Source organism: Ammodytes marinus (genome assembly GCF_949987685.1).
Source record: "Ammodytes marinus genome assembly, contig: scaffold_74, whole genome shotgun sequence".
Classification (NCBI taxonomy): Eukaryota; Metazoa; Chordata; class Actinopteri; order Uranoscopiformes; family Ammodytidae; genus Ammodytes; species Ammodytes marinus.
The window spans coordinates 52,904-77,708 of NW_027648092.1; the positions used below are offsets into that span (position 1 = coordinate 52,904).

The window sequence follows — 24,805 nt, forward strand, 5'->3', positions numbered from 1 at the left end:
CCGACTAAAAATCACCAGTCATCTCTAAATAAACCAATAAACCTACATTTTTAACTAGCTTTCACTCCCCTGTTGGCCAAACATAACGTAGCCGGGTTTGTTGTCGTAGCTTTGACAGCAAACCCCGGTTCTTAATAGTAGGCTACGTTATGACTTTTTAAACTAAACTACCGATCACTAGCTTAACTCTGCCGTTGGGCTAGCGTGACGTAGACACTCCTTTGACGAAGCTTTCACCGTAAAGCGTCCGTTAGAATTCGTTAAGTTTACACAACGTCCCGGTTCGAGTGAAGCCAACACTCAACACTGTGCTGTGTGTACAATGGCGTCAGTCCTCAGCTCCAGACGGCTCAAATATCCTAAATAAACGGTCCCGTAGGTGAAATATTCGTCCACGGAGCTTGGGACACCGTTCCCGATGGTCTTACGTCTCTCCACAGTGTGATAACCCCCGGTAGATCCTCCGGTGCTGCCGGTACCTACAGCCAGGCAGGACGAGGTACTCGGTTTGAGTTTGAACTGAACCAGGTGGCGTTAGCAAGATGGCGCCCGTGGCTGCGCAGCGCTGAGCTCTGACTGGTCGAGGAGACACACGAAGGGCTGATGACGTTTCACCGAGACGACGCCACGTTGGTTTCCCCCCCACTCACAGTTAGAAAACATCCACCATGGCACGGGGGGTTTTATTACGACGGAATAACAGACGCTAACACTCGGATTAATGGCACGACGTTGGAAATACTCGACGTCTTCCACCGGACTGAAGGTAATGCATGTGCCGTGAACCAAACACGTGGTCCCGTGGGTCCACGCGCACACAGACCGTGTGAGCAGGTTTGGTGTTTGAGTGGACGCCATTACTACAGGCTCAGCACCAGGCCTGCTGCTCTGCTGCTAGCTACATTACCTCTGCACACATTCAAAATGATGCATCCACACTCAAACACCCTGGCATCAAACTAGCCAGAAATGGGGATATGTTGTTTTACTAAACTTAGCCGAACCTAAGCTGATTTTTCGTTTGGTTAAGTGTACCTGCCGCTAGTAGGCCTATGTTATTGGTGGCTATATTTCCAAAACCCAGACTGGCACATGTAAGTGTATAGGCTGAGATTCCTGCATGTTCACATTAATGCACCAATAGATACAAAATCAATGTTCCTAAGCGTAGCCTAGCTGAGTCGAGTGTCAGTGTGGTTTAGTTTACCTGTCGCTAGTAGCTGTTTGGTAGCCATGTTTTCAAAACCCCAAACTGGGACCTAAGGTGAAGCCCAGGTGTATCACAGATTCATGCCCTCATGCTTCATGAGTATTATCATCTATAGGATAAAGTTATTTTAGTTCTTCGTTTAGCTGTTTAGCATGCCAGCGCAACACACCTTCCAACACCAGTGTCTTTGTATTGGGTTGTATTGGTAATATTGAGTGGGATAGAACATGATAACTGTCTTTATTTAAGAGCTGAAAATAAGAATATTATTATTTAAATTGTGGAGAAAACCAGAACATTTGAGCCTTTTACAGATATTTGTTGGAATGGGACCAAACCAGGATGTCTGGTCAACGTAGGCAACATGTAGCTTATTAAAGCATGCAGTTAGTAAAGGGGAACTATTGATGAAGTCAACACGGTTAAATGATTTCACAGGACTGACGGTGAACAAATCACTGGACTCTGCTAATAGTTTGGTGTGTTACAGCGATACTCAGGGTGTTATATTGGTTTGTTTGTTCACCACTGCTTTGGTATAACGCTTTAAAACATGGCCGCTAGCTAGCTAAACTAAATAACTCCAAATAGCTATAATAATAGTATCGGCTAATGTTTGTAAAATGTAAAGCGCTTTCAGTGTTGAACTGAGGGGCTTGTGACTCTAACTCACCTTTTGCTCCGCTGTAGCTAATGGATTTGACAAAGTATTTAAAGAGCTAAGCGTGGTGCTATTCAGTATTTTCTTTATTGTCACCAAATGTTTACACTCAAATCAACAATATGTTAGTTAAGGCCAGGACACACCGGCCCGATAATCAGCCATCGGACATGGTGGGAGAGTCTGGAGGGGGCGGGGACATGGTCGGAGAGTCTGGGGGGGCGGGGACATGGTGGGAGAGTCTGGAGGGGGCGGGGACATGGTGGGAGAGTCTGGAGGGGGCGGAGACACGAATCTGTTTGGTGTGTTCGGTGATGTCGGCCGTCGTAGATGTCGTCGGGCTTCTTTTCAGCCGATTCAACATGTTCAGTCGGCGTCGGGCAGTCTTTCAGCCGGAGCAATCTGGTTGGTGGAGGGCTCGCCCGTCTCTGCTCTGCCACGGCAGCGGAGCAGATATTAGTTTTCACTTTGTCATCCGGCGCAAGCGCAGAACGTACGGCAAGTCAGTAGTCGGCTCGGTGTGTTCTTCGCACTATTTTGACCGCGTCAGGGAGAATGGAGCTGCCTGAATCGGCAGACTCCATGTTCTGGTGACGGTCGGTCGTCGGACCGGTGTGTCCTGGCCTTTAGACTCAGTTCTTCCTGATTTCCTGCCCGTGGCTCTGAGCTCATTGGTTCATCCTGCAGATTTAAATCTCTTAAAAATACACCTCACATTGTTGCATGTTTTTTTTTAAAGGTTCATTGATTTCAAAAAGCTTCTCACTGTATTTCTTATGAAACAAATGGGAGGAAATAGAGTCTGTGTTTGGGGACTATTTTCAGTGGTGGATGAATCTGCATGAGATGCTGTAATGAGTGTGGGATTCAGAAGAACTACCCCTTTCACACCAAAAAGAACCAAGAGCTGGGGCCAGTTCTAAACTGGTTCCAGCCTTATCCCAGTTATGAACCGGTTGGTTTCACACCGACCAGAGCCAGCCATGGAGCCAAGAGAGAGCAACGTCATGACATCACTGTAATGACTGTCGCCCGACGCCGCTGCTCTCGTGGCTAACGCTAGCTTTAAGCACAACAACAGCGGCGGAAACGTCTTATTTTTACACGTTTTGCCTCTCGCTTTGCTCTGTTAACCCATACAGCGTAGTTTCGCCGGTCAATTTGATCACTACTTTCGGAAATTATGTTATGTTTACGTCTCGTAGTAGCGGTGTTTTAAATATGGCGGGCATGAGGTTTGGGTTGGTCTGGTTGGTCAGGATAATCCCTCCCCCGGCCGCTGGCGCAGGCAGTTCTCATCTCTAGCCCAGCTCAATCCTGGGGTTGGGGTAGAACCGGTTTTTACAGCCCGGAGCCGGCTCTCTGGCGGTGTGAAACCAAAACACTGGCTCTAGCTCCGAACTAGCTCCGATTTTTGGGCGGTGTGAAATTGCCAAGATAATGACCCAAAATAAGCCCTGCTATACCATCACTATATCAAATATTGGTTAAACTGTTGGCCTAGACATAACATAAACTGCTGCAGATGCTACAGACATATTTAATATCTTTCATTTTACACCTTTGTCTCATGTTTGAAACCACCCCATATCCGCTTGGTCTCTTGCTATGTTTGTAACTCTTACCAAACTGAGTGACAAACACATTATTTCATCCTTTATGTGTCGTTAATAAGTACGGCTCAGGTATCCAGCAGCCTCCTCGAGCCGCGTGTGCAATAACTGAGGTTATCCTATCAGAAAAACATTGAATGCAAATTCACTACGGGCAAAATACAAGACTGACTATTATTAAAAGCATGACGTTTGGGCCTTGTCTCAGTCTTACCTTTGAAGATATTCAAATAGAAAATTAAAGTTTATAATGTTTTTTTCAGGATGCTATCGTCATCCATCGTTACCATGTGTAAAGCGCGGGACCCTCCCCAGTAGATGCTTGGAACTAGTTCATGGCTTCTAAGAAGAAGAAGCAGAAAGGAATGGTGTTCCATCAGGAAGGGGCATCGACCCCTGTAGCCGACCACCCGCCTGCCTGCCCCGTCCCCAGGCCAGGGAGGGCAAGCGAAGGGGGGGTGGAGCAAAGCGCCCGTTTAGCTAATGAAGAGGTGGACATGATGGGTAAACCCAACATGTTCTCATCAAAGGAAGCCATCAGGACTTCTGGGAAACATCCCTCCATTTCAAACCCTCAGTCAGACAACCTGTCACCTGACAGCGTCTGCAAAGGCGTCAAAGTGACACTGGACAACAACGTCATGTGGAACGAGTTTTTCAGATGCAAAACCGAGATGATTCTGACGAACCAAGGCAGCAGAATGTTCCCGTACTGCCGATTCCGCATCGCTGGCCTGCAGCCGTCGAGGAAGTACTGCTTGTTCATGGACATTCAGCCTTTAGACAACAGTCGGTACAAGTGGACCGGCAAGAGCTGGCAAGTCGCTGGAAAGGCTGAGTGTCATGTTAAGAGTCAACCGTTCACTCATCCCGAGTCCCCGTCAACAGGGCAACACTGGATGCAGAATCCAGTTTCCTTTTACAAGTTTAAGCTCACGAACAACGTGGCCGACCAAGAAGGGAGCAGTTTTCTGCACCCGATGCACCGCTACTTGCCACAGCTCCACCTCATCCAAACTGACAAAGCTGCTAGAGACTTGAAGCTAAAAGGCCCCAACGTTGTTACATTCACTTTCCCTCAGACTGAGTTTATGGCCGTCCTTGCTTACCAGAACTCACGGTTTGCTCAGCTGAAAGTGGACTACAACCCGTTTGCTAAAGGGCTGAAGGAGGACGGCACCAGTCCGTTGGGCCTAAAGTTAAAACTGAACTCTGGTAAAGACTCAAACAAAGATGGAGGCTCGACGGCGAACGACCAGCAGCAAGTGAAGAAGAGCTTGAAGTCTTTACTCGCAAACCACAAACCCAGAAGCTCCAAGATGGCCGACCCAAAGCCCTCAGTGTCAGGGGATCAGGTGGCCGACCCAAAGTCCTCAGTGTCAGGGGATCTACAGAAAACCTGCACCACAAGCAAAGATCAGCCAGGTGCCAAGGATCCTGTGGAATGTTCAAGGTAAGAGTTCCAGAAGATTTGCATGCTCTTCAAATTATTTGTCATGCTTTTAAGAGAGTACAAGAATGAAGACCAACTTTTAAATGTCCATATGTATATTTTGGAATATATTGAAGTATTGTTTTGTTTCATGGCTCTACATCTTATAACCTGGGTTGCTAGTTATTGCAGCTTTATTTGCTCTTCATCAAATGTGGCTACACACTGTAGCATTAAAGTTTCCAAACAATGTAGTTTCCAAGTGATCGTAGCTTTGCAAACTCACATCTTTTTGAACTGGGGGCCATTTTCAGGCATAAGGATGAAGTTCAACCGTTCTTAAGGTCACATTGCAATATCTTGAAGTTTGGGCAGGTTCCAAGGTCTTTTTGTACCGCTAGTGTGAAAGTATTTTAAGTATTTATTTATGTTTTGACACCAAACATTAGCCAAATGGATAAAGCTGTTTTTGGATTAGCTTGGATGGGATTTGCCAATGTAGGTCCAAAGTTGCAGCATCTACCAGTGTCGGCATGTTTGTAACCCATTCTATTATTCCTCTTGAGTTAATCAGATAGTAAGTCATAGTTTAGTTCCACAGTATTTCCTGATTGACTGATGTCACTTATTTGATGTTTTCTATTGTTTGATTTCCTTCAGGAGCGTCTCACGTCCGACTCAGAAGTTATTTTCTGAACTCATGCGCGAGGCTCACGTGTCTCTCCAGAGATGCACTGTGGAGCAGCTCACAGCCAATAACAACTCTTCGGACACTGAGCAAAGCAACGCTAAAACCACGACTTCCAAAGGCAACGCAAGAGAACACAGTTTATCCGTCAAAACACATCGCGACCCATCACCTGCACAGAGAGATGAAACTGTTGTTGCAAAGAGGAAAGTTAAGGGCAACAAGAACCTTCTGAATTCACTGAAATCCAAGTACAATGTCAAGACGGATAGTTCTCGTGTCAACAGTGTTTCAGTAGAGTCACAGAACTCCTCTGTGGACTCCAACGACCACCGACTGAAGCCTGAAGCTGCTCCAGAGGTGAAAGTCAAAGAGCATAAACGGCCGGCGCCTCTGCCTCTGCCGGCGCTCGCTCGGTTTTTGAAGCAGCATTCAACAAAATCTAAAAAAGTCACGAGCAAGCCGGACTCTCTTCCACCGGCGCTCACATCTGAACCTCCGTCTGAAACGCCAAGTTCTGCTGCAGACTCTGAATGTGGAACTTCTGCTCCAGCCGGCAGAGACCTTCATGGCGCTGATATCAGACAATCTGAAACCTCTGGACGCACTGCAGGACGTCTCCATCCAGTTGATTTCAATGTTACTCCACAAGAAGTTGAAACCTCCCAGATTTCAATAAAAGATCCAAAGGGACCGAGAGAAGATGATCTCTTGGCCTCTGTTTCAGTTGCTGAATGTACACGCCTGGGGCAGACAGAACCAGAAGACACACCAGTGTTACCCAATTTAGATCAACCATTTTGTACCATTGGGACATCTTTATCCACGGATTCCTTAACTCTTGCTACCTCGTCCGAATCTCCTAATCTCACCCCATTCCTTGACACAGTGTTACCCGCCCCGAACTCCCCACAAACACAAACCTTGACTGAGACGTCCACACTACCTTCGGACTCCCCCACACTGAAGACTGACTCATTGCTGCCTGATCCTGAGTGTGAATCTTTTTGCTTTATGCCTTTGTCTCCTGACAGTTCTCCAGAACCGCTACCTTCCCTTCCCGCCTCGTTTGCTTTAGAACTCGACTCCGCTATTTCTGAACCGGCTCAGAAAGCAGTTACTCCTGAAGAGTTGCCACAGCGGGACAACGCGTCCGTGTTTCAATGGCATACAGTGTTACCGCCACCTGAGCCTTTCATAGACACTTCATTCACAACATATCAGCCCACACAGCAGACCTTACCTTCTGATACATCTTTAATGCCTTCCCAGTCCCCCTCCCACCCTGAAACACAGAGTATTCACACATCAGAATCCATGCCCAACCCGGATCCCACACAATCATTTCAAGAGCTCGATCAATCGCTGCCCTTCCCCGCTGAACTGTCCTCTCTCGCGCTGCATTTGCCTCTTTCTCCAACGTTTTCGTCACTAGATGGAGACGGTCTTTCTCCCACGACGTCACTAACTGACCTCGTGCACTTTTTCTCTTCTGAGGACCTCGGGATGGGGGTTGAGTTTGCAAGCACAGAGGCAGATTGCCCTCCTCCGTCTGCATTAGAAGCAGAAGCAGAGGCACCTGAGCCTTCTACGGAGGTGCAAACACTCGCAGTCCACAAACCCTGTAAGCGCAATAAGAAGTCTCGCCGGCGAAAGCTTCCCAAGACGGAGAGCGATGAGACCACCTACGGCACCATGCGGCCCAACCTGGAGGAAGTGGAGGAGCAGCTATTCATCTCCTTCACATCAAAGGTAAATTCATCTTCTTGAAAACTTCAACATAGATTTGAATATTATTATTATTATTATTTTTTTTTTAACCTTTATTTCTACAGGTAAATCCCATTGAGTCCGAAGACTCTTTTGCAAGGGAGACCTGTTCCCATTTACACGTTACCATTCACACACACATTCATACACCGATAGCAGGCTAACTATCGACATTCACACGAGGCAAGGTGGGTGAAGTGTCTTGCCCAAGGACACAACAACTATGACACAGGTGGCAGGGCGGGGATTGAACCTCCAACCCTTTGATCATCGGCCGACCCGCTCTACCAACTGAGCCACAGTCGCCCCATTATGTCCTCAATGCCCAATAGGCATTTAACCCATAAGTTTGTTCCTGTTGGAATATATCAGGCTGTTTTGTTTTGAGGCTTATGAACACAACCATTAGCTGAGAGCGTGTTCGATATTTAAGCCTAAACCAGCTTTGTCAGGCAACATGGTTTAGGTGATGTCACAATGACAAACCATGTGTTTGTGCTAGATTTTAACCATCACATGATTGAAAAATATTTCCCAGTGGTCACTTGTGGTAAAGAAAACATCTTGTGCCAGTTTTCCCGTAGAACTAAGTTTTAAGAGAGCGGTCTTTAAAGACCAAGGGCTATAATCTCCCACAAAAAAAGTGTTTAATGAGTAAATATGTAGAAAATTAAGATAATCATGATATCTTAGTTTGGTTGTTATGTTTTGTCATTAAGTTGTCTTAATTTTAAAGTATCTAAAGAGATCGATCGCTAGTATCAAGATCACATGCAGAAAATGACAAACCAACTCTCACATTTCAGGAGGCGCTCAAACTTCACGTTGTGGACTCGTCTGAAGGAACGGTCCCGGAGCCTCAGACGACACCAGAGGCTCAACCGCCACAAACTGACGCACCTGAGAAAGGTAAAATCTCATTAATTATCCTCATCAAAGTCATGCTCAAGTTTGACCATCGTTTAGGTTCAAATCTTCATGTTAAATGGTCGTATAAAAGGATGGATATCAGTTTAACCTGTGTGTCCAGTACATGTTTAGCCTAAGCATCAGGACTGGATGCAAGGGGAATATGGCCTTGTAATAACTTGTAACTCTTACTCCAGGACGAACGCACAGAAAAAGCTTCGCACAGATTCACCGGGAACTAGACATTCTTATTTTAGAAACTGTTTAGGTAAAATAACTAGAAGCTAACTGAAGCTAATATACAAACCGTACGTCTCTGAGCTAATTTGGGTTCATCCCGAAGTTCATTCAGCCCTGATTTCTATTGAAATGTCCCCCTATGTTGTAGGATAGCCGTTGTAGTTGCAGCAAACAAACATTTATCTGTATAAAAAACGTTTATGATCTTGATTCAAAAGTAAGTTTTCCTTCAGTAGAGACGGAGGAGAGTTGGGAGGAGCAGATTTCTGCCTTTGAGCAGATTCTCCTGAGAGACCTGAAGCTGATGAGACATCGACAGGTGATCCACCCTGTGCTGCAGGAAGGTAGGTCACACCTGGGAGAGAGAGAGGTGTTTACAGCCAATGACCTGGGATTAATAACCATCAGAGACAAATTTACAGTGTTATACACCTCCTTCTTCTTCTTCTCCTCCTCCTCCTCCCACTTGTGTTTATTTATACTTACACTTGCCCTGCTGGAGGAGCCCAAGACTAAAGGATTTCATTGCCAGCGACTGCTCTGTGATTGTTAATGTGCATATGACAATAAAACCATCTTGTGTCTTGTGTGTTCCTGTGTCCAGTGGGCCTGAAGCTGCCCCTGCTGGATGTGAGTCTGGCCATAGACCTTCGGTACCTGGGCGTCCGTCTGCCCCTCCCTCCCCCTGGGGCCTCTCTGCCCCTCCCTCCCCCGGGGGCCTCTCTGGAGCCCCTCCCTCCCCCTGGGGTCCGTCTGCCCCTCCCTCCCCCTGGGGCCTCTCTGGAACCCCTCCCTCCCCCTGGGGCCTCTCTGGAGCCCCTCCCTCCCCCTGGGGCCTCTCTGGAACCGCTGACCCAGGACCTGACACAACCTCAGGGTCAGTGCCTTACTCTGTCAACTCTCCCTGAGATTTCTTAAATTTTTTTTACTGGGAGTTTTTTCTCAGCCGAGCTAAGGGTGTAAGGGCAGAGGGATAGATAGATAGATAAATAGATAGATAGATAGATAGATAGATAGATAGATAGATAGATAGATAGATAGTGATATTGGGCTATACAAATAAAACTGATTTGATTTGATTCAGACATGACTAGACAGCTTAGAACTTCTGCACGTTTTGCCTGTTCTTCCATTTTCTCTACAACCGTTCATCTGAGTTAAAGCTGGGGTGGAGGATTTAGGGAGAAAGTAGCAGTTGGGATAGAGATTTGAATCCAAATACCTCAACCGCTCCACTTGTTCTCTTTAGTCCCTCCCCTATGGTCCTTCCCTGACACGCTCTACACCAACAAAGTCGTGCCAAAGTGAATGGACAGTCCCAACAGCCAATAAGAACAGAGAATCGGAGCCTCGCTCTGATTGGTCAAAGTGTACAGCTCATGTTAACTTTGACCTATCAGAAATCACATACCCCAGCTTTAATTCACGGGTTGATGTTGTAATGTTTATCTTCTGACTGTCGGCGGAGGCACGCTACCTATCGACTACCAGTGTTTGAGCTAAGCTAACCTGGACTAGCCCATTACCTTTGCCCATTTCTTCTTGAGTTAAAGCTGGGGTGGAGAATTTGGGGAGAAAATAGCAGTTGGGATAGAGATTTGAACAGTTGACAGTCACTCCCAACAGCCAATAAGAACAGAGAATCTGATTTTTTTTTTATTTTTATTTTTTTATCGGAGCCTCGCTCTGATTGGTCAAAGTGTACCGCTCATGTTAATTTTGACCAATCGGAAATCACATACCCCAGCTTTAACTTGAGTTATTTAGTAACTCTGAGTGTTTTGTCTCCAGGCGTTAGTTCAGCGTTTGTTTCCAGAACGGGGAAAGCGAATGATGTGACTCAGATCAAAGGCTGGAGAGAGAAATACAGTCCGACAGAAGCGCCAGCGACTATCGCTACAGAAGCTCCCATTCCTGAACCGGACCCACAACCAGTTCATACCGGTACGTACACATAACTGGTTCTTCAATTTCTTTTTGGTTTCTGTGTTGTAATCTATTTATGGGAAAGTTTAAGAAGAATCTTACTTACCCGGTTACTAGATTTTTGCTTCAGGGAATTAAAAAGAAACAACTGATGTTGAGATAATGTCCGTTAAAGATGGTTGTATAGGAGAAATATACAGACGCAAACAGACAAGGTTTAGTCAAATAAACACCTGAATGTACATGTTGGACCTTTTGATTTATACTAGTATGAAAGAAGACATGTTATGGAAGAGAGAGAGAGGGAGAGAGAGAGAGAGAGTATGAAAGAAGACATGTTATGGAAGATAGATTGACAAAAATCTCTAAATTGACCAGTGCTTGAAAATAAAAATGTTCCTCTTGCACATGTATTCCAGCTGCTCCCAGTCCAGAAGCACCACAGAAGAAGGACCTGTCTGCGTTCTGCAGTCCAGAAGCACCACAGAAGAAGGACCTGTCTGCGTTCTGCAGTCCAGAACCACCACAGAAGAAGAACCTTTCTGCGTTCTGCAGTCCAGAAGCATCACAGAAGAAGGACCTGTCTGCGTTCTGCAGTCCAGAAGCACCACAGAAGAAGAACCTTTCTGCGTTCTGCAGCGACATGTTGGACGAGTATCTAGAGAACGAGGGAAAGCTGATAGACGAGCGTGCGTCCAGCTTCTCTGTGCCGCTGGTTGAGCCCGTCGTCTACGAGCTTCCAACCAAGAGCACCAGCTACGTCCGGACCCTCAACAGCGTCTTAAAGAAGGTAACACTTTACTTTAGTACTACCATGTAAACACCTGGTCAATGATCAAATTCCTTCGTGATTTTTCTCTACTTATGACATCTATTGCAGCATGTCCGTCCTGGGAGAGGGATCCCTTACTCTGTCGACTCTCCCTGAGATTTCTTCAATTTTTTTAATCCCGGTAAAGGGTTTTTACTGGGAGTTTTTTCTCAGCCGAGCTAAGGGTGTAAGGGCAGGGTGTCATATTGTGTCATATTGTATGGAATGTAAAGACCACTGAGGCAAATGTCTATTTGTGATTTTGGGCTATACAAATAAAACTGATTGATTTGATTTTAAGAACCAGCCGCTCGGGACCTCCCCCACATTCGACCTGATATCAGGGTTTATCCCCCCGTCCAAGAGGTCCAAACTGAACCCCAAGAAGACTAGAGGTCCAGGGAAGAAGAGAGGGCCGAAACCCAAAGCTCCAGCCAGGCCAGAGCCGGCTCCTGAACCAGTAGTTCCTACTGTCGTACAAAGTGTGAGTCCACCTGAAGCCCTTTACAATGGATGTTCTTTATGTATTCACTGGTTTTATGATTGATGGATCTTTCTTTTATTGACTGTAGTTCTCTCAATGTAAAGCACGTTTGAGTTGCATTTATTGGTTTGAAAATTGCTATAAAAATAAAGTAAATTATTAATATTTTTACTATTAATCCACCTAGGTTCCCAAACCGCCTACAGCAGCCCCCCCTCTCCCTCCCCCTGCCCCTCCCCCTCCCCCTCCTCCACTAGAACCAACTGAACCACTACAACCTCTAAGGATTAAGAAACAGCGCTTCAAAGTCCGACTTGACTCCACGTCACCTGAACGCCCCATCCCCGTTTTGAAGCAGAAAAGGCGAAAGCTCCAACCCAAACCCTCTCCCTCTCTCTCCCAGCCCCTCAGCCCTCCCGTGGGGGGGGTCTCAGAGGACATGGCGCCCCTAGAGAGTGACTCAGAGCTGGGCCTGGCCGTGGACCAGAGCGGGACAGAGGGAGAGGCAGACGGCCCGCTCCTGACGCGCTCGCTGCTCAAACAGAGAGACATGGAAGAGTCGGTGGTGTGGGGGGGACGGCCGCGCACCAGCATCACTAAGGAACGCGCCGCCATCGCTCTCACCTCACTCTTCACTCTGCTGGTGAGGGAGCCGCCATCTTGAATCCTGTGAAGCTGCTGTTGTAGTTTTTGTTTAATATCAACCAGTAAAAAAACTCAACGAACCAGTGGTGGAAAGAAACAAACAGTCCCTGACAGAAGTCTGGTCCCTTATAACCTGACGTTTAATGAATCCATTGGTTTTAGAAGTGGCTCATATGAAAGATAAAACCCTCCAGAATTATGTTTAATAAACTAAAATACATTTGCTTCACTGAAGAAATATTGATAATTTAATGGACACAGAAAGGTCAGATGTTGGCAAGACAAAAGTCTTGTCGCCTACAGAGAGTAATGTGAAAATGTAACAGATAATTTACTTCAAATACCAAAATACGTTGCATAACATCAGTGAATTAAGTAGTGGTGCTGTGAGATCCATATTTAATATCTTGTATGACTTCCATGAGCTTGAAGGACTGCAGCATCCATACGGTTCGACAATGATTCATACAATTTATTGATGAAGTCATCAGGAATAGCAAAGAAAGCCGTCTTACATGCGTCCCAGAATCACTGACTGCACCTTTAAGAAGAGTTTGAACCTTGCACCACTGAGTTGGACTGTGTGTCATAGGTTAGATGCCACTGACCCTAGACTCTGTAAACAGGCATGTAGCTGCAGTGGGCCTTTTGGTTCATATGTTCATGTAGCTGCACTGGGCCTTTTGGTTCATATGTTCATGTAGCTGCAGTGGGCCTTTTGGTTCATATGTTCAGGTCATGAGGAGATATTCACTGATTTTGAACAAAAGTAATTTAGTCAACAAACATTCTCCTGAACCTTTTAAACTATTATTGACCTCAAAGACCAAACTTCACCGGTGGGAATATGAAGGTGTATTGTACCTTTTTAAAGGTGCAGTGTGTAATATGACATCATCAAGAAAGTTCTAGAATGCAACGCTCCCTGGGTAACCCCAACCCTTTAGAATAATAACAGAAGCTACAGTGGCCTTCAAGGACAAGAACAATTCTACATTCTAAACAATGCAACTGATGACATTCCAAAAACAACATAAGACTTGCCCGCTCAATGTACAAAATGTAACATTAATATTTGTAATTCTCCGCTAAGGAGGATAATTCAGATTATTGTCAGAGGTGATTTTACTCCAATGAGGACATATTTATGAATGAGGATATTGATTTTAGCAAATACATTACTTAAAATGTTACTCATTGTCCCTTTAAACTATTATTTCCCCTAACTCTTCCTATGTGCTTCCTATCCTTCCAGGGCTTTGTGAGTGAGGACCCGACCGCCCCCCTCCAGCTGATCCGTAGCCGGGCGCCGCCCTGCCTGAGTGAGAGCTGCAGACTGGGCTGTGTGTGTTCCAGCCTGACCCACTGCTTTAGGACCGGCCACTGTGGCAAAGCCGAGTGTATGCTGGGCTGCAGCTGCCTGAAACAGAAGGTCAACCATCAAACTCCTTCGTGATTTTTCTCTACTTATGACATCTATTGCAGCATGTCCGTCCTGGGAGAGGGATCACAGACAGACAGACAGACAGACAGACAGACAGACAGACAGACAGAGAGGGATCCCTTACTCTGTCAACTCCTCCTGAGATCTCTCAATTTTTTTTAATCCCGGTAAAGGGTTTTTTACTGGGAGTTTTTTCTCAGCCGAGCTAAGGATGTAAGGGCAGGGTGTCATACTATAGATAGATAGATAGATAGATAGATAGATAGATGGATAAGGGCAGAGGGTGTCGTACTGTATGGAATGTAAAGCCCACTGAGGCAAATGTCTATTTGTGATATTGGGCTATATGAATAAAACTGATTTGATTTTATTTTATTTTGAAGGTCGTCCTGCTGAAACACATCGAGGGCTCAGACTCCAGCCCGACACAACCGCACGAGAATAACAAGAAGAAGAAGAAGAAGAGGAAGAGGAGGATGAAGATGGCATATGGTAAATGCACTTAAAGCTGGGGTGGAGGATTTGGGGAGAAAATGGCAGTTGGGATAGAGATTCAAATCCAAATACCTCAACCGCTCCACTTGTTCTCTTTGGTCCCTCCCCTATGGTCCCTCCCTGACACGCTCTACACCAACAACGTCGTGCCAAAGTGAATGGACAGTCCCAACAGCCAATAAGAACAGAGAATCGGAGCCTCGCTCTGATTGGTCAAAGTGTACAGCTCATGTTAACTTTGACCAATCAGAAATCATAATTAAAAAAAAATAATTGTGTGTGGCATTTTTACTTTATTAGATAGTTTTGGAAAGACAGAGATTAGATCGGGCAGAGAGGGGCTTTTCTTTGTTTTTTTCCACTTTGTTTATGACGTTTCTCGGGCACATTCCATGTGACAGTTACATTTAGAGTTATGCATGAAAATCCTTTTATTTTTAAGGGAGAATAATAAAAATCTGAATACGAAGAAAAGTAAAAAAAAATATATATATTGAAAAATAAAAAAAGTCATAAAAAGATAAGCAGCATTAGTCAGAACCTCCATAAAGGAGCGAACACACTGCACTGCGCCGCGCGGCGAGTTTACATAGAAAGTCAGTGTGTTTCGCACGGCGTCGCGGAGTTGAGAATATTGAACTTTTTGCCGCGCCGCGATAGCCAATCAGCGTTGAGCTCCTCCCGACGTCACTCACTTCGGGACGACGGACAGAGGAAATTAAGATGAATGAAAACATAATAGTCACACACACACACACACACACACACACACACACACACACACACACACACACACACACACACACACACACACACACACACACACAGAGGGAAGGATGGGGACACGAGCACGATATTGACATGTCTCTGGTTTAGTCCTGAAGGAGGCGGACAGCGTGTCCCAGCCGGCCCAGAGAGTCCGCACGCTGTGGAAGAGAAACCTCCAGGAGACGGAGAGCGACCCCACACACATCCCAGACCCCGGCCCACGGTACCGCTACTCTGGCTGGGTCCCCGGCACCGGACAGGAGGGGGTGAGCAGGGTGTGTGTGTGTGTGTGTGTGTGTGTGTGTGTGTGTGTGTGTGTGTGTGTGTGTGTGTGTGTGTGTGTGTGTGTGTGTGTGTGTGTGTGTGTGTGTGTGTGTGTGTGTGTGTGTGTGTGTGTGTTATTTAGATTTGCTGTGATTGTGTTGTGCTGAGTTTCTGTCTTTGTTTCCAGGACAACAGCAGCAGCTGTGCGAGGGTGAGAGGTTACCAAGGCAACAGGAAGACCAAGACCCAAAAGGTGAAACTCCTTTTATCAGTTAGTCTGAGAAAGTTCTTAGAAGTTCGTATTCAAGAATTACAAGTTCGGGGCGCTCCGGTGGTGTAGTGGATAGAGCGTGTACCATATCGGCTCCGGCCTTCGTTGCAGTGGTCGCGGGTTCAAATCCGACCCGTGGACCTTTACTGCAGGTCATCCCCCCTCTCTCTCTCTCTCTCTCTCTCTCTGTCTATCTCTCTCTCTGTCTCTCTCTGTCTCTCTCTCTGTCTCTCTCTCTCTCTCTCTCTCTGTCTCTCTGTCTCCCCATTTCAACTCTGTACTGTCAAATAAAGCTCTCTCTCTCTCTCTCTCTCTCTCTCTCTCTCTCTCTCTCTCTCTCCCCATTTCAACTCTGTACTGTCTAATAAAGCTTGAAAATTACAAAAAATTATCTTAAAAAAAAAGTTCTACTTTGTATTTAAATGGTGCACACATTACATTATCTCTTCACTGTATATCTGCACCGTGTCTCTGCACTTGTGTGTGTGTGTGTGTGTGTGTGTGTGTGTGTGTGTGTGTGTGTGTGTGTGTGAATAACCATCTCAAAATCTTGTATGTTTTTCCTTTCCAGAATTCGACTCTTAAAGAAGCTCCACCATCATCTCCTAAAGCCTTGAGGTCCAAACAGCCGAAGCCTAAAGCCTCGACTTCCAGAGACCTTCGCTCAGCGGGGAAGAACTTGAGGTCCAAAGGTAAGAAAAGATAATACTTTATTGTCCGTTTTCACAGAAATTTTACTTGCAGCTCCAACAATTATACATGAAAACATGAAACATTAAAAACATAAACAACAACAATGAATAATAAATATGATGGGGGGGGGTCCAGCCCTGCAAAAAGTGGTCATAAATAATATGGGTTTAAAAGTCACTTCTTTGCCTTCCTGTGCTATTGACGAAGGCACAAATGAATGTTTATATTTTTTAGGTCTTCTGTCTCCGTCCCTGAAACACCGCGGCGCCACACGGGAGGAAACGGCGCCCGAGGAATCAACGTTTAAAGACCCAACGTCAAGCCCAAAAGATTTAAGATCGAAAAAATGTAAATCGAAGCAGCTGCGGTTCACGGATGCCAGGCTGGGATCTCTGCAGGACAGTGGAGAGGCTAACCCTAACCCTACGAGCAAAGAGCTGGAGGGCGGGGTCAGGGCCAGAGGAGTCAGGGATAAAGAAACCACGCTGAGGAAAGCTCGCGGGAAAAAGTCCAGAAACACGGAAGTGACGGAGAAGGATAAGAAGGCGGCCATTACTCCATCAGGTACGTTTATGAAAGAAGCCTTTCAAGATTCTCAAGAGTCATCCAAATCAGTGAATATCTCCTCATGATCCGCTACCTGTCTGTACTGTAGCTAGCAACATGCCCGTTTACAGAGCCTAGGCTGTGGATTAACACTGGATTATTTTTCAGCTCACACACAGTACAGACAGGTAGTGGATCATGAGGAGATATTCACTGATTTTGACAAAAAGCGTTCTCCTGAATCACTGTCTACTCCTTTTAAAGATGGATGGTTTAAAAACTCATTCATTATTGGGGCGCTCCGGTGGTGTAGTGGATAGAGCACGTACCATATTGGCTCCGGCCTTCGTTGCAGTGGTCGCGGGTTCAAATCTGACCCGTGGATCTTTATTGCAGGTCATCCCCCCTCTCTCTCTCTCTCTCTCTCTCTCTCTCTCTCTCTCTCTCTCTCTCTCCTCTCTCTCTCTGTCTCCCCATTTCAACTCTGTACTGTCTAATAAAGTTTGAAAATGACAAAAAAATATCTTAAAATATATATAATAATTCTCTCTCCTTTCTCCCAGCAGCCTCCTGGGTCCTAGCGCCCCCCAGCCCAGAGCCGGAGAAACCCCCAAAGCCGTCGAAACGTCTGATAATCCTCGCAGAGTGCGTGTGGGCCGGCGAGCGCGACCGCACACGCGTGTTGAAGAAACTGTGTGAGAAAATGGCGCGGGATCAACTCAACTCCCCGTTCTGGCTGGGCATCTACTTCATCAGGCCAGTGAGCCAGGTGGTGGAGGGGGCGGGGGCAGGGGAGGGGGCGGGGGGAGTGGAGGGGACGGGGGGAGGCAGCCAGTGCATTGAGTATAAAGTCCATATCTCCACGCCCAAGGTCAAGAGAGTCAGAGACGCCGCACAGGTCGAGATCAAACTGGAGAATAATCCAGAAGATGATTCACCGCCGATAGGACAGAGAGACAACGAGACAACGCAAGAGGTACGGAGAGGAAACCATTGTTCTCTGGTCCAATTGGGTTTCATCTGTCTCGAGAGATTCATTTATTTTTTATAAATACTTTTTTTATTTTTTCAAAGAACACACACACACATACACACACACACACAACTGAAAAAGTGAACACACAAACAAAAGACAAAACAAACAACTAACATGGTGTATTTTTAGCTATAGGCAAATGTTAAGCAAAAAATTAAAAGTCAACGAGGTGTCATGTAGGTCCCTTCAGTAGGGGAGAACGGGGTAAGTAGGCACACTTTTTACCCCAGTGAGAATTGCTCATCACCTAAACATCTTTCAATAATCATTCCTACATTAAATTGAAGCTTAAGGTGTTGGCTTGAAATGTGTACCCCTCACTTTTTCTATCTTATTGTAATAAAGAAGAAATTAATCATCAAAGACACCCTTACACACTATGGGGTTGTTTGTCACAATGTTATCTTAATGGGAATAATATTAAAAAGAAGGCAAGAAAGTAAAACTAAATTTGAAAGTTGAATTGCATTGTCAAGTTGACAAATAGGCCTACATAACTTACTGTAGCCTTGGCAGCTGGTCTAGTTTGGGATGCACTGGGTTGTTTTGATTTTGTTGCCCTTTTTTCTTTTGCATGCTAGCTGCCTTTTCCTGCTCTATTCTTTCCTTCTCTGGGGTGTCAGTGAGGATACAGCTTGACAATTTATTTCGTTATTGGGTTCCTTTTCTGGCTGCAGCCTTTGGATAACATGTGACAACCAACCCCCCAAAAAATGTGACGACCAACCCCAACTTGAATTTCTTGCTAGCATCAAGGCCAACAACCATCTGAAAACTAATTAACTTGCTAACCACAATCTAAACTATAGTTTACCCTTCACACTTTGTATGGGTAACAAGTGTTTTGTTATAAACCTATTGTGTAAAAGCCTAGAAGAAAAATACTGAGGAGCTAAATATTTTCAATTTGACATGAAAAACACAAACAGTCTTCTCACCTCAAATTCAGCAGTCTAACTCCAAGGAAGACTATGTAGGTGACCTCTGATCCCAATTCTGGATATTTACATACCAAAATTTCACAGACAGCGCCTTCTGGTTCCGAGATATAACGATTGTGACAACCTACCCGTGTGACAAATTACCCCGTTCTCCTCTACTGTTATATAGTCCAGGAAAGGCTGACATATCTGTTTAAACTTCTCTGCTTTCCCTGAAATCTCATAACAGATTTTCTCCATATATAAAGTACTAGAGAACTCCATGAGCCACATATCAAAGCAGGGGGCTGTCTCCTTATTCCAAACCTTAAGAATCATTGAATTCCTCTTTCACTTGTCATGTAGGTCCCTTCAGTTCTGTTATATAGTCCAGGAAAGGCTGACATACAGGTGAAACTCGAAATTTTTTAATATCGTGCAAAAGTTCAGTAATTCAACTTAAAAGGTGAAACTAATATATTATATAGACTCATTACATGCAAAGTGAGATATATTTCAAGCCTTTATTTGTTATAATTTTGATTATTATAACTTACAGCTTATGGAAACGCCAAATTCAAAATCTCAGAAAATTCAAATATTACATGAAATCAATAAAGAAGGGATTTTAGATACAGAAATGTCGGCCATATCTGTTTATTCAGGTGCAGTTGGCCAAACTGGTTGCTATAAACAGACAGTAGTAAACATTACAGAACCATGTGTCCCTTCTGAGTTACTCTGTTCTCATAGAAAAGGTCATAGCAAACGCTCGTGTCTGAATCAGCTGTGTCACCTTAAAACTGTGTGACTGTGTCTCAGGTGGTAGAGCGGGTCGGCCGATGATCAAAGGGTTGGAGGTTCGATCCCCGCCCTGCCACCTGTGTCACAGTAGTTGTGTCCTTGGGCAAGACACTTCACCCACCTTGCCTCGTGTGAATGTCGATAGTTAGCCTGCTGCTATCGGTGTATGAATGTGTGTGTGAATGGTAACGTGGGAAAGGAAAACAGGTCTCCCTTGTAAAAGAGTCTTCGGTCTCAATGGGATTTACCTGTAGAAATAAAGGTTACAAAAAAATTAAAAATAAACTCTACCAAAATCACCCCTCAGCACTCTGACAGGTCTCGTTTCATTACAGTGCGTGTTCAGTATGCAGTATATACTAGATAGATAGACACTTTATTGATCCCTTGGGAGTGTTCCTTCAGGGAAATGCTGTATTAAACATTCTGATTGTGCTGTATCTATGAAAGTATTCTGGCAGTAACTGTCTCTCTGTTTCCAGGTGTTAGCAGACCCGCCTGAGGCCTGGCAGGGAGAGGTAGAGGAGGGAGAGATGGAAGAGATGGAGGGAGAGATGGAGGAAGAGGAGCTGGAGGACTGGCAGAGGGAAGTGGAAGATGATGAGGATGACATCATCACTGAGGGACCAACACTTCACCAGGTGCATTATGGGAGAGAGAGTTTATTATAGAAATTTAAAACACATATTTAAAAACTTTTTCTAAAAACTTATTTTGACTTGAAAAGTTTACAAACAGTGTCACAGCTCTCTATGATAGTTACCATGGTTACCTGGTGAAAGCTGCTCCGAGGAGCTTTGTTCTTGTTAATTCTAGCGCCCCCCTTTGGACTAAAGCGGTAGTGTTTTTACTACACCAGCTGTTGTTCCTGGGTGAGCGTATACCCATGACAAAGGCATTAAGAAAAACTATATAAAAATAGCATTCTTTGCACTGATGGTCTGGTTTGTTGTTACATGTAATTTATGATCATCAGAGGAAAAATTTCAGGTTTCAGAAATATCTAAAAGTTTTCTTATTGTCCCCATAGGAAAGCCCTGATGTGAGAGAGAGAGAGGAGGGAGAGGAGAGAGAGAGAGAGGAGAGAGAGAGAGAGGGCCGCACCACTCTTCCCTTCATCACTGGACTCTCTCCCACAGGCCTTCTGTCTGCCAGCGTGAAGACGCCCGGGGGATCAGACCAGCTGGTGCAGGTAACAACACTCACTGAGATTACAGTTTATCTATCTAACTTTTACTTCTACTAGCTAGAGAAATCAAGTGTGTGTGTGTGTGTGTGTTGAGGGGGATGGGGGGTGTGTGTGGGGGATGGGAGGGTGTGTGTGGGGGGGTGTGTGTGAGACCCTCATTTACAATGATGTTGAGTCAAACGCATGCAAAGCAAAAACAACAATACACACACAATATACACAACGAAATTACACAACTGATGAAGCGAAAACAACTATTGAAACATTTAGACAGTGATGCAGAACGGCTGCAGTGAAACATTCAGACAGTGATGCAGAACGGCTGCAGTGAAACATTCAGCATCTTTTCTTTCTAAATGTTTAACAGACAGACGTCTTTACCCTGTTCATATCATACTCAGACGAGAAGGATAGAGTACAATACACACAGAGACAGACAGACAGACAGACAGACAGACAGACAGACAGACAGACAGACAGACAGACAGACAGACAGACAGACAGACAGACAGACAGACAGACAGACAGACAGACAGATAGGCTTTCAGACCTGTTGGTATAAAAACAAAATGAAACTCGGGTATTGAATGTAACGGGAAGACTGAGGGAAGAAAAACCTCCTTCATTATATTATAATAGTGATGTTATAATGATAGAACGCTGGTTCTGTTTGGGTGAAGTGTTCCTTTAACGTTATTATTTCTAAACTCAGATATTGAATGTAACGTCCTCTCTCCTCCTGCAGGTGAACGGTAAAGCGTATCCGCTGGCAAAGATCCAGTTGGGTATGATGGGCGCGCTCCATCCGGCCAACAGGCTAGCTGCTTACCTCTGCGGCCGGGTGGGGGCTAACAGCAGGATGCAGCAACCAACCAGCTCTTCTTCTGCTACTAAATCTACTGTAGAGCCCAGTGCACAGATGGTTTCAACCACGCCAGGTAAACACACACACACACACACACACACACACACACACACACACACACACACACACTCACGCACCTGCTGTGAATTGAACTCATTGTATTTGTGTCTCAGAGTCACTCACTCACTCACTCACTCATTTCCACTCTGACTTTGCAAATATAAATTCCATTACAATACCCCAAAATAATCCTCTATATTACAGAGGCAATTAAAGCCCCTGTCAAAAGAATTTCGAGTAGCTAAGTGTTAGCCTGTAGATCCAGACCCTGATATCTTGAACGATAGAGGGTCTGGCCACGATCAATAGTAATTTCCAACTCAAGGGGCGGCTGCTACTCGTGCATTTCAAATGCCACTGCACGCAGTTGGATAGCACTACAACCAATCAGAGCGATGCACAAGGTGACATATTAAGCCCTGTTTGTTTAGCGAACAGCTGTTAAACTGTTAAATTTAACGTTTGCCGTTGTCGGTCAGCAAAACAGAACATTCCACTTACTTGCTAATGAAAGATTTGAGTGCCGTCTTCCAAATCGTAAAGGATGTTTACTATCACGGCTTCGACGTCGCATGCACGTCACTGTCGTCATCCGGTTACGTCCTCCCCAGAGTACCATATAAAGGGCTCTGGCGCGCCCATATTAGATAGAACCAATTGAAACGTGAGCCCAGATTTCTGGACTTTCTGAAAAAGCTTCAACGGAGAGTGTCCAGACCAACAGGCGCAGCAAATTTAATTTGCCAGCGCCTAGTGGCAGGTCTGGGAATGCCAGGCTAGAAAAGTGCTGGAATTTTACTGTTATTAAGCTGTTTGAACTGTGGACCAATCCTCTGCCTTCTCTCATTCTGCTGCAGTGAAAATGAACCAATCAGGCTCTTCGGTTCGGCCCACACCTGGTGACTCATCGGAGAGCTCGCGGTTTGTCACGGTGAAAATCGTCCCGGCCGCCGGCGGTCAATACAAACTGTTATCTGGAACTAGTAGTGGCTCCGCCCCCAACACAGGTGAGAATAACGAGCTCGTTAAAGTCTCTACGAGGAACTTTTAAATATTTCTGAAACAGTCTCATTTTTCCTCTGATGATCATAAATTACATGTAACAGCAAACGAGACCATCAGGGCAAAGAATGCTCTTTTTATATAGTTTTTCTTAATGCCTTTGTCATGGGTATACGCTCACCCAGGAACAACAGCTGGCGTGGTAAAAACACTACCGCTTTTGTCCAAATTGGGGCGCTAGAATTAACACAAACTGGAAGTTCCTAGTAGCACCTTTTAACTATATTTTTAAGTTGGAGAAGTTAAAAATATAGCAAAGAGTTTTAGCTGCCTTTTTTTAAGTAAACATAAATTCACATAAAATGCATTATTTATATCTTTCTAGCCAATGATAATTAACCATTGTCTGTCTGTGTGTCTGTCTGTCTGTGTGTCTGTCTGTCTGTGTGTCTGTCTGTCTGTCTGTCTGTCTGTCTGTGTGTGTCTGTCTGTCTGTCTGTCTGTCTGTGTGTCTGTCTGTCTTTCTGTCTGTCTGTCTGTCTGTCTGTGTGTCTGTCTGTGTGTCTGTCTGTCTGTCTGTCTGTCTGTGTGTCTGTCTGTGTGTCTGTCTGTCTGTCTGTCTGTCTGTCTGTCTGTCTGTCTGTGTGTCTGTCTGTCTGTGTCTGTCTTTCTGTCTGTCTGTCTGTGTGTGTGTCTGTCTGTGTGTCTGTCTGTGTGTCTGTCTGTCTGTCTGTCTGTCTGTCTGTCTGTCTGTGTCTGTCTGTCTGTCTGTCTGTGTCTGTCTTTCTGTCTGTCTGTCTGTCTGTCTGTGTGTCTGTCTGTGTGTGTGTGTGTCTGTCTGTCTGTCTGTCTGTCTGTCTGTGTCTGTCTGTGTGTCTGTCTGTCTGTCTGTCTGTGTGTTTCAGATTCTCTTGCGACTAGGCCTGTTGATTCTTCTCTAAACACTAGAAGGATATTTGTCCCTCAGTGGAAAGTGCCCAGTGTGACCCCCAGCCCGCCCTCTAGTGGTCAGAAGACGGTACTGCAGCCTGTCAAAACATCCTTATCTCCCTCTAGTGGACAGATGACGGTACTGTACTCAGAAAGAACACCTCCATCTAATCCTAGTGGTCAGAAGACAGTACTACAGCCTGTTAAAACGCCTCCGTTCAGTGGTCAATGGTCCATAAACATTCACCCTCCCGGCACAGCGCCCTCCTCTGCTGCTGGCTGCACCATGGTACTGCAGCCGGTCAAAACCACCTCAGGGGCGCAGTTCTTCCGCAGACCGGATGGTAAACTGGTTCAACTGGTTCCCATCAACCAGCTCACACCAGTGGCTCAGAACCAGCTCAGACCAGTAGCCCAGAACCAGAGCACCACTGGGCAGAAAGGTGAGGAGGCCAGGGGTTATTTAAATTTTTTATTTCAGTTTGTCCTTTTTTCTTATTTAAGAATTTCAAATTGAAAAAATTTAGACGGGCGCTCCGGTGGTGTAGTGGATAGAGTGTGTACCATATTGGCTCCGGCCTTCGTTGCAGTGGTCGCGGGGTTCAAATCCGACCTGTGGACCTTTACTACAGGTCATCCCCCCCCCCCCCTCTGTCTGTCTCTCTCTCTCTCTCTCTCTCTCTCTCTCTCTCTCTCTCTCTCTCTCTCTCTCTCTCTCTCTCTCTCTCTCTCTCTCTCTCTCCCCCCATTTCAACTCTGTCCTGTCTAATAAAGCTTGAAAATGCCCGAAAAAATTATATAAAAAAAATAGAAAGGTCGTATTGTTACTGACTGTGTGTGTCTGCCTCTTCCAGGTCCGTCCTCTAATGTCGTCCCCCGGCCCCTCCCTTCCTTCACCTCTCAGAAGGGCACGTGCACCTTTAAAATCTTCCCCCCAACCTCCAAGAAGGAACCAATACTCGTGTCCTGTGTAAAAGTTCCCACCCGACCCAATCCCCTCTCTGTAACTCTCCTAAAAACCCCCCCACTCCATCCCCCTCCCCCTCCAAACGCCCTTACACTGACCCCCACTGCCACCCCTCCAATGACCCCCATATCCCTCAAACCTTCCCCGATTCGAGGAGCTGAT

The 24,805-nt window shown here is 45.5% G+C and overlaps 1 protein-coding gene across 1 annotated transcript in view; it reads left to right on the forward strand.

Annotated features, from left to right (window-relative positions):
- Nucleotides 1–681: 681 nt before the first annotated feature.
- The window catches only part of LOC307270621 (uncharacterized protein), a 25,458-nt gene continuing 1,334 nt past the window's right edge, over nt 682–24,805 (forward strand). Inside the window, exons 1-23 of the mRNA XM_080054502.1 lie at nt 682–766; nt 3,748–4,937; nt 5,577–7,356; nt 8,181–8,283; nt 8,757–8,867; nt 9,128–9,400; nt 10,315–10,467; nt 10,869–11,239; nt 11,562–11,744; nt 11,932–12,387; nt 13,645–13,821; nt 14,217–14,325; nt 15,205–15,362; nt 15,548–15,613; nt 16,203–16,323; nt 16,559–16,888; nt 17,434–17,846; nt 20,113–20,271; nt 20,661–20,822; nt 21,565–21,757; nt 22,602–22,751; nt 23,652–24,119; nt 24,531–24,805. The exon at nt 24,531–24,805 is cut by the window's right edge and continues 120 nt beyond it. Coding sequence (XP_079910628.1) covers nt 3,820–4,937; nt 5,577–7,356; nt 8,181–8,283; nt 8,757–8,867; nt 9,128–9,400; nt 10,315–10,467; nt 10,869–11,239; nt 11,562–11,744; nt 11,932–12,387; nt 13,645–13,821; nt 14,217–14,325; nt 15,205–15,362; nt 15,548–15,613; nt 16,203–16,323; nt 16,559–16,888; nt 17,434–17,846; nt 20,113–20,271; nt 20,661–20,822; nt 21,565–21,757; nt 22,602–22,751; nt 23,652–24,119; nt 24,531–24,805 — 7,329 coding nt within the window. The 5' untranslated portion in view covers nt 682–766; nt 3,748–3,819. The remainder of the gene's footprint in view (nt 767–3,747; nt 4,938–5,576; nt 7,357–8,180; nt 8,284–8,756; nt 8,868–9,127; nt 9,401–10,314; nt 10,468–10,868; nt 11,240–11,561; nt 11,745–11,931; nt 12,388–13,644; nt 13,822–14,216; nt 14,326–15,204; nt 15,363–15,547; nt 15,614–16,202; nt 16,324–16,558; nt 16,889–17,433; nt 17,847–20,112; nt 20,272–20,660; nt 20,823–21,564; nt 21,758–22,601; nt 22,752–23,651; nt 24,120–24,530) is intronic.